Here is a 14,267-nt window from a genome sequence, read left to right as displayed (position 1 = left end):
CAGCCGGCCAGCCGGCCGACGCGGTTACGCTTTAGAAAGCGCGTTCACCCTAACGGCGTCGCAAAAATCGCGTTTCTGTCGCCGCGCGGCCGGAGTATTCGAAAGTCCCTCGGGAGCGACGATCCTTCTTTTTCATCTCTCGCTCTCTCGATCCTCGATTACGGAGGCAGGGCACGCGTCTCGCCCGCCCGTAGAATGTCGCCGTAACGAGGAGAGGCTCTTCTCCTTTCCCACCCTCTCTTCCCCTCTCGCCCCGAGATTCGCGTCCTCCTCTCGAGGATGCGCGGCCCTCGAGTGTCCGCATCGTCCTCGTCGTCCTCCTCCGCCTCTTCGAGGCCCCACCGATGCTGGTGATCCCCTCGATCGCGACCGGTACACCGGCGAACGTTTAAATTAGGCGGGGAATCCCTCGGAATGCGCGCAAGAAACGACGAGGCCGGCATTCCGCGGGGTTTTGATACGCCTTCGGGCGTATCGTTCGCGAGGCACTATTAGCCCTTATGCGGCGGGAATGACTCCTAAGGGCCCCGATCCTTCGCGCGCCGCCGCTTCGAAACTTGCACATTTTAAATCCCGAGGATCTCGGGCGCGCGCGACCGCTCGTCCGCGACGACGTGACGCCGGGATGTCGGGGTCAGAGATTAAACGATTATGCGACGACACAGAGATCTTTTTCTCGCTCAGGTTTGAAAAAATGTGCGGTCGCTCGACCCAGCGAGCGACACGGTGATTTCGCGGGCGTTATCTACTTCCAGACGTATAATTTAGCCATGTCTCAATTGACCGTTCACTGAGAGAGAACATTGGTATCCCGAAGAAAGAAAGCTAACAGAGTCTGGATATGTAAAAACGATTCTATCAACCTTGCACGGTATAATGTTTTCTGTTGCTTTAACGTGAGGTTTGTGCTAAAAAGTGCACAAATATAATGTTAAAACGTTCACCTTATCATTCACCTTATCGTGATATTTTTCGGAAGATGCATTTTAGCGCGCATGGATGACACCCGTTATCTGCACGGTCCTGTAGAGTTAAACAAACGTCAATTTTGCGAGTATTTACTTGAGAAGAGAATGATTCGACCGGTGATATTCACGCATGCGTTTTTCGCGAGTCATAATAACCTATTGCGCTTCTTTCATTCCAGAGTCTGGCCACAGGTTGGACAGCGGCTCCCCGTTCTGGAGGATTCAACTCGACCAGGACCTTCTGGACACCATCAGTGCGATCTATCCGGAGTGGTTTAAGGTGAGCACCCCGCGTGCACCTCGCGTCGTCTGTCAGGATTCCAACTCTCAACCACGCCGGAGGTACGCGAGATAACGAGACGAGCTCTTCTCGTTGCAGGATTACACCAACAGCCGAGCATCGACGTCGTCGTCCACCTCCTCCTCCACGTCCTCGAGCACTTCCGGCGCGCAATCCTGCAACGACAGCGCCGCCGTGGTCGTCGTCAGCAGCGCCGGCGGCGAGCACAAGGTCGCCAAGGGCGAAGTGGCCAAGCCGAAGTCCAAGGCGAAAAAGTCGGACGGCCACAAGGATAAGGACCGGGACAGGAAGGACTCTAGGCGCGACGCCAAGGACGAGAGGTAAGATAATTTGCATTTCTCAGCGCGACGGGAAAAAAGCGGGAGCGAGGAAGAGAGAGAGAGAGAGGTGTACACTCTCGAGTTATATTCGCTGAATATTAATAAAACCCCTTGAAATAGCGAAAACGAGGGGAATATTCTCGGGTGCGCGTTATCACTTTCTACCGGCGCTCCACGGCAATAACCGGTATACGCGCGTTCGCGTGGCGTATAAATAGAAGAAGACAAAATGCGCGAGACGTTCCCGATCGCGAGCGAGTAAACGCGCGGCAGGGCGTTATCGCGATCGAAAAATAGACGCGTCGCTCGGCACCTGCCTCGATTATTTTAACAAGCTCCGGCCGGCTCCACCCTAACGCTTTGTCGCATCGCCCGCGTCATTACCGCGGGGCACATTATTTCTATTAATCCGCGGCGGTGCGACCTTGTAAAACCGCTCGCTGGGAGGAGGCTGCACTCTAGTGGCGGATCGCCACGCGGACCCGGATGGCGCTCGAAAGTCGATTCGATGTTGCCGATGATGCGATTTATCCGTTTAATCGAATTTATTCGAATTGATTCGATTTAATTGTCCAATTGCTCGGGGTGGAGAGATTCTCATTGGATTTGATTTAATTCACCTTTCCTTTTTGTTTTTGTCAATATTTAAAATGGCACTAGAACATCCGTTCTTAGGCTCTATGGCTCGTAATCGTTTCTTCTATTTAATTTAATTTTCCCGTATCTGATGAAAATATATCAAATTTTGCTGATGCCCATGCATCTGAGTTTCTCCGACAATAACGTTCAACAACGTTTTGACAACGTTGGATCCGGGGCTCGCGGTCGGCCTGTGAAATTTTTTCGCAACGTTCGTGACGGGCCAGGCGACTTCGAAGCCGGTCCACGGCGGCGCACCTTGGGCCTCTCTGCACCTTAATCCGTCGCTGCGGAGTTGCGAGATCGCGGCTAGGGCCGCGCCGGAGCGAGCGATTAACCCGCAATTTAGTATCAGCACCGCGTGGTAATCGTTACGCGAGAATATAAACGCTCTTAACGACCGGCTTCCTATCTCCAGCTGTGACGAGTAATCTTTTCTCGGAACTTTCCCCTCGCGGGTTCTTAAACTACCTCGTGGATCGTTGCCTCGACGCTATGAGATCTTTAATCGACTCGCCACTTTCCTTACCTCCTTCGGAGCCGAGCGGGCTCGCGCGAGCAATTTTCTCTGAACTTTTCGAGGATGAGCCGAATTTTTTGCGTGACATTTCGACGACGACGACAACAATCGGTCGCCCGCATCACGAAACCACGCGGCCGGTCCGTAAAGGGGATAAACGTTTTCACCCCTCGACCGAAACAGTCGCTCTTTACCGTCCCGTCGGAGAAGAAACGCTATTCGAATTTCGCCCTCCCCCGCCTTCCTTCACCTTCTCTCTTTCTCCGTCTTCTAGCCGAGGTCATTCGCAACGCGTACGCTCGTATTGCGATCATTTCACACAATATTTACGCGGCGGTTATTTTACACGGCACTCACGTTATCTGACAATGAGTCGACGGGAAATATATTCGATAAGCGCGCGAAGAGAGAGAGAGAGAGAGACTCTTCAAGCACCCGCGACGATAAAGAAACCAATTAAGTGCTGTGTCCCGCACGATTCTTCGCCTCTGTCCGCCCGATATCGACGCGTTTTTAATTTAGGACGAGCGTGCGACCTCGCGAGTCTGCCGGCACATAAATTCTCCGGGCGCGGCGGATACCGCGCGCGGTCCGGGCGTTTCTTGCTCGCACGGAGATTCGCCTCGCGGCGGAAGGAGGGGGGGAGGGGGAGGAAAGAAGAGCGACGGCGACGGTTTCCGACGCTTTCTGATGAAAACGTCGTGCCGAGCCGAGTGTCGATTGATTGATCCGTCGTTCCGTCATTCGCGACAAAAACATGCCTCGGCGCGTCCACAAGGAGCCCGGGCCGCGATTGACACTCGCTCTCCCCCTTCTCCTCCGCCGTCGAACGGCCGGAAAGGACGAAGCGACGCCGAGTATGAAAGTTTAATTCGCAAAACGCGACGTTTTGCTCGTTTGACACAGGGACGCTGGAAACGGCAAGAAAGGGACGAAGTCGTCGCCGCAGCAGGATAAGGCAGCGGCGGACACCGCGGGAAGGAAGGCCTCCGGTGTCCCGGGATCGGGATCGGAGATGGCCGAGGGCAATCAGTCGCCGCCGAAGGCGGAGGTCGACGATTCACCGCTCCAACACGCCATGGACCGCAACAAGGAATGTGAGTACGAGCATCGTTCTCTCTCACTTACCGCCGGGAATATTAGTCCGGCTGTCGGTCGACCGAAATTTTTCAGACGGACTCGCGCGCTTGTCCGCCGGGGATCTTGATTTATCGCTCTCGCGTCGTCGTCGAGATGCGGAGAGATTTTCCCCCGATTGAGATCTCGAGTGTTCTCGTAGGAGCGCCTTCGTTGAAAAAAATTAATATTTAATCTTAATTTTAATTTTTATCTTATCTCCATTTCTATTAAGTATAGTACAGTATCATATTTGATATATCGGTGTTAAACAAAGTAGGAGTGTATATTCAAACGACAGAGTGATAGCTGACTGTTATCAGGCCCGATCGAAGTGTAATCTAAATTAAAGTCTATGTTAAAACTAAATTCAAAGTAACCGAAACTGGTCTAAATTCATTGTTATAATCGTTACAATATCCGTCATCCTCTTGTATGAAAGATTTCTCGCGATTTAATTGGGATCCAGTTCGATCTCCCGAAATTAATGATGGATCCTAATCGCGAGATCTACGTAGGTTCTGCTTAGAAATGTAACGTTTCAAACGTACTGTGCCGGGCGTTCAATTTCGGTATTCCCACGCTCTCACATTCAGAAACGATAGACGCCGTTATTAAAAGTAAGCGACTTGATTCAATTTCCCGCTGAACGAGGAACTGCCGAACGCTCCTGTCAATTTTTTTTTTTTTTCGTTCACCGTCAGTTCTAACTCTTTCTTTTAATCCAACACTTTTTTACGTGGGAAACATAAACAGATCCTATTTAGTCACGTCCAATCGTTTTCTCCCAGATTTTTTCCGCTTTCCGTTTTACACTAGGATTGAACAAAACATACGAAACACTAACTATTTACACTGTACAAGTACACACACACTGCGCGCGCTATAATAGATCAAATAAATTCCACCAACCGTTTCTACGAATATCTTTCTTCGACGCTTCTCATCCCTTAACGCGGTCCGAAGAAAAAAAATCGAGTCCCAATTACGCAGATATATCTCTCACGTCTCCCGAGCACCGGGTCGAGTTATATCGGTGACGGAAAAATAAATGAGAAAAGGGATAGGCACGCTTCCGGGATAACTGTGGTGTTATTTTAAGATCCGGTCGTGCTCGCTTGTTCCTTCGCAGTCCGTAGTCCACTTTAATCCGTCACCGTTTCTCGCGGTGTATCACCGCCACGCCGCGGGGACGGAAGTGTCGGCTCCTCGTCGCCCGGAATAAACAATGAATAAAGACCTAACGGTCCGACGGTTCGCGCTTCCGATCGAATAATCGCGCACGCGGAGATTCGCGATTATTATGCGGTGTGCGCGTCGTTGCAGTTACGCACGCACTCACGCACGCACGCACGCACACTCGAGCAACCCCCGAGCAGCCCCGCGAGCTGCATCCTTGGCTGAGGAGCATCCTCGTTCGCGAAGGCGCCTGTAATCGAGGGAAGACGGCGCGCAACCGAGAGAAGAAGGCTCTTTTTAACATTGCCGGACCTCGCCATTATGTGCCCATCGCGACTGTAATCATCCGCTCGTTATTCGGCGCGGCGCCGATCCGCGCGCGCGAGAACATCGCCGCCGCCGCAGCTCGCGCGCCGCTTATCGATTCGGAATCCGGCGATTTTTTCTATACGGCAAGAAGCGCGCGGCGGCTTTTATCGCCGCGCAAAGTGCAGCTCTCCGGGCCATTCGCCACTTCCGCTAGTGCCGCTGCTGCCGCTAATACTACCACTACTACTGCTACCACGCCGATACTAAAAGCACCAGTACCGGCGCCGGTAATCAGCCGATCGTTCCTCGGGAACGACGATCCCCGTTTTGTATTCGGAACGCGACTTCCCACGGACAGGATAGGAGGAGTATCGGTCGCAGCGGCGCGCGGCCGACGCGTCGTGCCCCGCTCGTCTTCGTCCTACGACTCGATTCTATCTCCTTTTTTTTCTCTTTTTTTTTATTTCTCCTCGACGACGAGCGGCGAACGCGCGATCGACACCGCGTGACGATACCCGAGTCGAAATTTCGACGATGCTACTTGGAATTTCGATTCCCTTCGGCCGAAATACGTCTCGCTCGTTTATTGTCACGTTAGTTCGGCCGAACATTTTTCTCTGTATAGAATTCGAGGCTTAACATAGGGCCAAAGTTCCGGCTCGAATAATTCGATGAAATCCACCAAGTGGATTTTCTTCCCGTCCGTGAGATGCGCCCAAAGCATGGCAACAATATGCGTTTTCTTCCCACGATTTCTCTACGCTTTGCTCCGTCAAATCATATCGCGCGTGTGAGATGAAGGAGAACGTTAGCGATCGCAGCCCGAAGAGACAAGCGGTGGTAGAATCGATACCGCTTTCATAAATGTCGCGATCGCGTGCCGAGCTTTTTTCGCCGACGTATAACGTACATCGTTTCGCCGTGGTCGAGTCCTCATTAAAGCCCCGGGCCGTCCTGCGCGGTCTTTAGAACGTCACTTTGTCGCGTTTATCGCTCGCCTTTTTCCGTAATTACTTCTTGCCATCGGCCTTCTCGAGGCGCTCTCCCTTCACGGCCTGTGCGAAGGACGGACGAGAGCGCGCGCAGCAACAGCACGTGTGTGCTCGTCTGAACAATGTGCACGTGCCACTTTTACGCGCACCTGAAACAACACCGACGACAATGTCGCTCTCCATAATCCGCCCGTGGAAATCGACAATAGCGCGATCCGCGCCCATTCAAATCCGACGCGAACGTTTAGAGAACGTCGAGGAGCCGCGTGCGCGAGAAGCGCATACAAAGTTCGAGCATCATAAATATTTAAAGATGATGGGCGTTTTAACGGCTTAATATTAATGTCGGAGTCTCGCTTGCGTTGAGAAAGAACGCGTGAAATAATTTTTGCAAGTTCGAGATGAATGGATGACGAGGACTCTCGCGAAAACCACCCAACGTTGTCGTCGAGCAACTCCCGCAGAAGTTCGGCGAGCGAATTTCGACCGATACCTCGCCCGACCACCTGTGCGTGTGCGTGCACACGAGGAGCGCGCGTGTATGTGTATATGTATGTATGTATGTGTGCGTGGCAGTCTACGGAAAAGAGACAGCCGACGCGGGCATTCGTGCGGACAAGTAGGTGCAGATTCGCGTGTGCGAGCGTGTACACGCGCGTATATATACGCGCGAGAGACAGGAGGTGCGCCTATTTATAACGGTGATATCATCGCCGATTACCTACGCTTTCGCGTGGACAATCGTAAATTCTCGTAGCAGAAGGGTGCGGGCCGATTTGAGGCTTTACTGAATACCCGTCGTAATCCTTCTTCTCGTGCCTCCCCGTCCTGTTCTTCCGTTCGTGCCTCTCTTTCTCTCGCCGGATAAACGTTATTCCCGCTTCTCTTTGACACGTCGGCTCGAGTGTAACTCGAAACCTCGAGACGGACATCTCGGATAATCGAGAACTGTCGGGGGAGGAATTGAAAATACCTCTCGCGTTTTCGCGTCTGACTGAGCGAGTTCTTTTTTCACTTAACCCTCCGCGACGTCTTAGGCAAAGATTAGGGAGACCTCAATAGGTAGAAATCAAGAGATGACTTCGATACATTTTATATTCGGATAAAAGAGAAATTTGTGGGAATGAGTATTTATTCTGGAAAAAAAGATTTGTTCAATTAACGTGACAGTGAACAAACTGAATTTTGATTGGAGGAAACGGAATTCTCGATCTAAAAGCCGAATTTAGTTCATAGGAATTCGAAATTCCGTCTCCTTCAACGAAACCGTTTTTCCCCCCACTTTCTCGCGGATTTCTTCGGTTTCTGTGGCAAGAATAGAAGAATTTGTTTAGAAAAATTCATATGTATTGGGTTAATTTGCTTCTTCTATAAAAAAACATTTAAGAAACCAAAAAATCCGCAGAAATAGAGAGGATAACCGGTTTTTCCGGGCTCTTAAAGCGATAATTTTTACAAACGTCAATTAACGGTGTGATAACCAGCGAAACACGCGAAAAGCGCAGTGATAAAATGATATCGAGCGTGTCCGGATTGCGATATTCGCCAGCGGACCATGTTGAGCGAGACCGAGAGAAAGAGAGAGAACGAGAGAAGGAGAGACACATCCGATCGCTCGATCGCATCTCTATTTCGCGGCGCTATAAAGCGACGTAATAAATTTCTTACTGGTCATTTGCGGATGTAGCGGGCGCACTTGAGAGGCGAAAACACGCCGGTCGATTACGCCGAGCTAATTATCGTCGGCGTATCTCGTCCTAAACGACGGCGCGCAAACTTGCGTGCTCGTTTCGTAATGGAAAATTATGTTGGAATTATGCGCCGCGCCGGCGCGGCGGTCAGAGGGGGGCTCTCCTTTCCATTCTGTAAAACCGATAACCTCGGGTAGTGAAGCCGCGCGCGCGTTTAATGAGACATCATCATCAACGAAACGTCCCACGCGACCAGCTCTCGCCTTAACGAAGATCACCACATTTTTTGTCGATCGACGACAATAACGGGCCGGCCAATGAGCGATCGTTCGATGACTACCGAACCACCCGACCTGTTTCGTAAGAGAGAGAGAGAGAGAGAGAGAGAGTAATTAAATTAAATTAGCGGCTATTACCGCGCCTCAAATGATAATTAGCGAACGATTAAAGCGCCCGATCGATTTATCGAGCACGCCAACTTGTCTAGTTAATCTAGTTAACGTGAGTGAATTTCCTTTGAAAAGAAACGAGATCGCTAAGTAATCGCCGAATATCGTTCCGCTTTTCATGATTCTCACGAAACTTCGTATCCCGCGTTGAACCGCGACTCGTGGAGGAGGAGGAGGGGGGGTGACGGATGGAAAGCGGAGGCGCGACATGTTTTCGGCGTGCATCGCGCGGAAACGAATTTCGACGATGAGCGCTAATTAGCGGCTGCGATCAAGTGTACAACATACCTCGGGGGATTTCGTAATTAAAGAAGCTCCCCGGCTACCTTTTTCTGCCGTCGGTGAACCCGCGTCGAGTCGCGACGGCGAGGGCCGAGCAGCCGATCGTTACGCTTATCGGTGCGTATCTGTCCGAGCATCAACGCGATACACGACGAGTATATTTCAGGTGAGTGTCTTAGGTGCGAGAGCGAAAGAGAGAGAGAGAGAGAGAGAAAGAGAAAGAAAGAGAGAGAGTTTCACCGGTGCGCCTCGCTTCCTTCCTCTCGTCCTCGTGCCGGCCGCTACCGCGACCTTCGTACTGTTGCATTTATCAAGGCGACGATATACGGCCGCAGCAGCGAGTAGTATACCGAAGAAAAATGCGTTATTAAGATAAGACATCGTGTCGCGCCACGATTTATACGACTGGGGGAATTTATACGCGGCTCTCGACGCGCCGGTATTGTGCGGCTCGCGCTGACAAGGCGCGTGCGCTCGCACGCGCGCGTGGTAATTTTTAATTTGCCTCCTCTGTGATTTCGTTCGCGTGTTGACACCGGACGCAGATTAGACGGACAGACGGGCGGGCTGTTAGCGTTAAACGAAGCTGGACGCTCGGAATGCGGGATGGCCGGCTTTTTTTCGGACGACGACGGCTCTTTCTCGCGTTAACGAAGCGAATTTATCGCGTCGCGTTACGTCCGTCTCCCTGCACGCGGAAAGATACTCGCTGCGTTTGAGTAGATGTTACTTGTTCCAAGTATCTCATAAGCTTGTACATCCGCAAATATTTTGTATGCACAAGTTCGTCGTGAGCATCCGATTTATTCAGAATATATTTTGAATCCTAGATCATAAGTCCAGTATATCCGAATCAAGGATATTAAATCAAAGCAGACCTCGGTTTGCATATTCAATTAACCGAACTTGATCTTTCTCCGATAAAGTTTATAATATTCTTGAAGGGAAAATAAATTTTCTTCTTTCGTATATACGTGATGGTGAATTTTCGTGAAAAAATCAGTGATGAGCATATTTTACACTATCGTATATCGAGAAAATATTCTTTTGCTAAAAAGATAACTATTACGTAAACGAAAAAGAAGAAGTAACGTAAATTGAGTAATCGCTCTTGTTAGCAATAGAATAATATTTCCGTCTGTGTGTGGTTTGAGTTTGCATATTTATTTAATCCCGGAGCCGACAGGGAAGAGCCGATGGGAGGGAACGGGAACGGCGATTTTTGTCGCGGCAAATTCTCCCCTCTTCCTCTCGCGCGCTCACGAACGTCACACATACATACGATCGGCACATTCTCGCCGTTCGCGCTTTTTCCTCTAAGCGCCGAAAGCAGCGAAACGCGGCGGCGGCATTATCGGCGAGACAACCCGGTTTGCGGGGCAACTCGGCGCGCCTTTACCGGATTTAATTATATGACCGCGCGCTCTCGTTGGTACCACTTTGAAAACTCCGAGAGCGGCGGCGGCGACCAATTACGCGACTGCGAAAACCGTGTTTTTCATCGCACCGCGTCGGCTCGTGCAGGTAATAAAGGCACAATCGCCTGATTTTCGAGGGCGGTCGTCGCGTACAACGCCGACGACGACGGCGACGACTACGACGATGGCGGCGGCGGCAGCGGTGAAATTAATTAAATGAAAAGCAGGATCGTAACTTTCGGCTTTTGCCCGGCCGTAAAAGCGGCCCGGCAATAGCAACAACGCTCGGCGTTTACGGTCTTTCTCGTCGAGACGCAAGGCGGGGCCCTGAGGACAGGCGTCGCCGAAGTTAACCCACTTCGCTGCTCTTGCAACCCTCCGGGGGCGACGACCAGTGCGCGCTTCTCGTCCGCGAAATCGCGCGGTTTCGCGCCGAGGATTTTAGCAACCGGCCTTCTTGATTCCGCGGCTTAATTAATTGCGACGAGACATCCGAGGAATTCCTCACCTGGAATTTCAGCCCGTGACTCCTTCGTTTCAGCCGCGCGCGCTGCGTGGGCTTGGTCGCGCGCGCTCGGTCGCGCTCGTCGCGCGACAAAGTAGAGGGAAACGAAATTGAATTGTCAATGGGCTCGCTCGAATGCGGTTTCCCGCCTTTCGAATGTTCTCTCTCAGCATTTTTCCACTCTGTCTTTTCCTTCTCTTCTTCTTTCTCCCACTCTCGTGAGTCTATTCTCGTCTGGGCGGTGATTACGTAATTTTCTCCTAGGGTGGGAACGTGAAAAGCGGATATCTCCAAACGTTTTCAAATTCAATAATTTCTACTCTTTACGAGTTCATGCCAGAGAGAAAGATTTACAATTGACAATTGAGGGGCTTGTTCTCTAACGTGAATTCGTGAAAAATTTTCTAATTTGAGAGCATTTGGGAATATTCGTTTCTCACATTTTTCGCCCTAGGGAAAAATTACGGTGATCGCTGCTCTGATCTGTAAATTTCTCCGAGCGGAGTTTTTCCGCTCGAAAAGTAGGATGACGCAAAAGTTCGAGCGACTTTCAACTCGTACAGAATGAATTTTCAGAATGATTCTTCCACACGGGGAGAAAATATTGTAGGGAAAATCACCACAAAATTTTATAATACCGGACTATACTGGATTTTTGACTGAAATTTATGTTTTAATTTTTAGTGATGTGTACACACGATATACATCACTAAAAATTACAAAACCCATCATAATTTCAGTTGTGATTCCGGCATAGCCTAGTATTACAAAATCTTATTTAATCTAATTTTTACTACAACCTTTCCCCCGTGCACTTTGAGACAGTCGAGTATTTTCTTTCGAAATCAAAGAATGAATCTGATGTACTCCGAATTAACTCTAATTACATAATTCCGATTGTCTCTAAATGAACTCTAAGTGACTGAAACATACATTCGCGTTGAGTTGAATAGAATCCACTCTGCTCGAGCTGAACATTTGTGGTCCCGAATAACAGTATTACTATATTACTCGCTGTCGCTTTAAGCGAGATTTCGCTCCGAGAAATACACGATTTCCAATATCCGCGGAGACACGCTTTAATTCAAGCGTTATAACGCGGCATAACACACACACGCGCGCACCAGCCTTCGGTCGAATAGTTCTCTGCCGGATGCGGCGCGATTTCGACCGTAGTCGCGCGCGATTTTCCCCGTCGGCCGGCGCGCGTGGAAGGATCGATCTCCGCGTCATACTTATAAATAAATCGCGCTCTTTATCGTTGCATATTCATATATACGCGCACCGTCGTGCCCCGGGTCCGCTCGTGGGCGAACCGGATCGAGATATGTCGAATCGGAGCCGGAGCGGCCCCGGAAAGTATCTCGCGCGCGCATTGAAATCGGCGAGCGTGCGCGGACGTAAAAATCGGCGGCGGCGAGCGCGTGCGAGCGAGCGAGCGAGCGAGCGGGCGATCGCGCGCGAGAAAAAAATCAGGCACACGCGCTCTCGCCCGGCGGTGGTTGCGCGCCGGCCTACGCACGTAACACGCTGTTTTATAACGCCGCGCCGTCCGCTCGGCCACGTGCCCTCCCAACGATATCCCGGCCGATTATTTCTCTACCCGCGGTGCGCCCGCGCTGCGATTTTGTCTCTTTTCGCGAGCGAGCGAGCGAGCACGCGGTTGTAAAAATGTAATATCGACGACGACGACGACGCCGGGCGCGCTCCCGACAAACGGGCGCGAGCCGAATTTCGTCATCGGCACCGTCGTATATTCCGCCTCGGCAGTAACGTTTTATTCATGCATGTAAAATTTAAGGGACGTAAAAATGTATGAAAATAATCACGGGCTCTCTCGGCGTGCGAAAGCGCGTCGTCAATTCCGAAGTCGATTTCACGAGCGAGCGAGCGCGCGCGAATTGCGCGATCCTAGTGAAACTTTTTCGCAAGGTATCTCGGGAATATCGCGAAGACGGCGGCGATGAGCGGCGGAAGAATGCGTGCATCGTCGAAACGGGACGGCGAATTAAGATTCAGCGGCCGCGGCGACGGACAACGTTGACGAGAGGAAGGAAGTGACGTTCGTTAGTATTCAAGGCTGACCCGATCGAACGGCCGCGAGGAAAAGGCCGGGCCGGAGGGGGTGGCGAAGGAGAGGGATCACTTGAGCCAAGGAACTCCGGTGACCGAGTGTTGGCGTTATTAAGGGGATGCCATATTTGAAAACTTTACCGGCGGAATATTGATTGTTTTCCGGCAAAGCCTACGTTTTCTGCGTTGCGGATAATTAAAAATGCTCTCACGCGGTGAAATTGTGCGTTGGAATGAATTTTGTCCAATCATATTGTTAACGTTCCGATCATTTTGTTAAAATTAAATAACGGAGCGTTGTTGAATATGTGACGAGAACGATGAAGAATTTTCAAACTGCTGCAACGATATTTCGTAAGATTCCCCGTGTCGGGAAATTATTCCTCCCCGTGAAGAAGTGCGAAAAGTGTAGCGCGATCGGTGTTTACGGTGACGTAATATTTTGAAGGATCGCCTCTGCGTTATCAACGTTCGTCGTCGAGTTTGACGTCCTCTCTAAACTGCCGCCGCCGCTTAGAATCGATATCCGCGCGCGATACCCGGCGCGATGCCCACGCGTAGCGAATTAAACGGGACATCCTCTCTTCCTTCCGCGAGCGATCGTGCCCGGAGACGACGATTCGATTGTTCGCCGGCGCGCCGTCGGCGCAGCGGCGACACGCGCGCCCGCGTTGTCGTCCCGGCAAGTGAATTATCTCCGCGCGTTGATTACGGTATCGCGCGTCGACGATAAGACTCACCCCGCCGGTATCCAGCCGCGCTAATTAACGCCGACGCTGTTTCGCGAGGCGCCCGTCTGCCGTTTCGTGTTCTAAAATTAACGCAGGAGCGTCGAGTCGCGCGCACGGATAATGAAATCGGCAAATTAATTTCTGATTAATGAATATGGTTAAATCGGAGGATCTTCCTCGGGTTCCTCGTTGAGCGGAGTTCGCGTCCAGCGACCTACTTATTCCATGGCCGATTCGAAGGCGGAACACACAGGCGCTAGTTGGCTTTTGTCTAACTAGGAAGACTACGAGAGTCTCACGGCTCGCGCGCGCGTTCCCTCGCTCGCCAGCAGGACAATTCCGCGGCCCACGCGCTATTGTGATCGCGGCAAATAATCGGTCGGCCACCTGGCCCGATCCCGGCGCGTCAGCGCGCGCTCGCGGCACAGTGGCCTTCCTCTTCTTCCGTCCGCGCAGCCTTTCTATCCGCGGGAGATACACTCCCGTGGCTCGCGCGTCTACACCTGAGGAGAATCCGCGCTGGGAAAGACGCGTGTGTCTCTCCCGCTCGTCAGGGCGCGGATCATGTCGTCGGCGTGGTTTCTCCTCGCAGAATCGGGCGTGACAGCATGCTCTTGAAAATCCGAACGGATGTAACGGATATTATCGAGTTTTCATGTTGGCAGAACAATGTCTGGTATTTGCAGCTATAATCCATCGTAGTGAAAAAAGTCGTAGTAACAGAAACATATTTGTTTTTTAGCGAATATTACTATATATTGTAAAATGTGTTGT

At 51.2% G+C, this 14,267-nt stretch overlaps 1 protein-coding gene across 7 annotated transcripts in view; it reads left to right on the top strand.

Moving 5' to 3' along the window:
* Positions 1–14,267, top strand: part of LOC106751606 (MKL/myocardin-like protein 2) — a 275,296-nt gene that overhangs the window by 187,678 nt on the left and 73,351 nt on the right. For all 7 annotated transcript variants that reach the window (XM_014632550.1, XM_014632549.1, XM_014632548.1 and 4 more), the window contains 3 exons: positions 1,148–1,248; positions 1,348–1,589; positions 3,655–3,845. In XM_014632550.1, the coding sequence (XP_014488036.1) occupies positions 3,764–3,845 (82 nt within the window). In that variant the 5' untranslated portion in view covers positions 1,148–1,248; positions 1,348–1,589; positions 3,655–3,763. The remainder of the gene's footprint in view (positions 1–1,147; positions 1,249–1,347; positions 1,590–3,654; positions 3,846–14,267) is intronic.

Source organism: Dinoponera quadriceps, unplaced genomic scaffold (genome assembly GCF_001313825.1).
Source record: "Dinoponera quadriceps isolate SergipeBrazil2010 unplaced genomic scaffold, ASM131382v1 scaffold386, whole genome shotgun sequence".
Lineage (NCBI taxonomy): Eukaryota > Metazoa > Arthropoda > Insecta > Hymenoptera > Formicidae > Dinoponera > Dinoponera quadriceps.
Note: the sequence above shows the minus strand (reverse complement) of the source record. Positions and strands in the feature narration are given on the sequence as shown.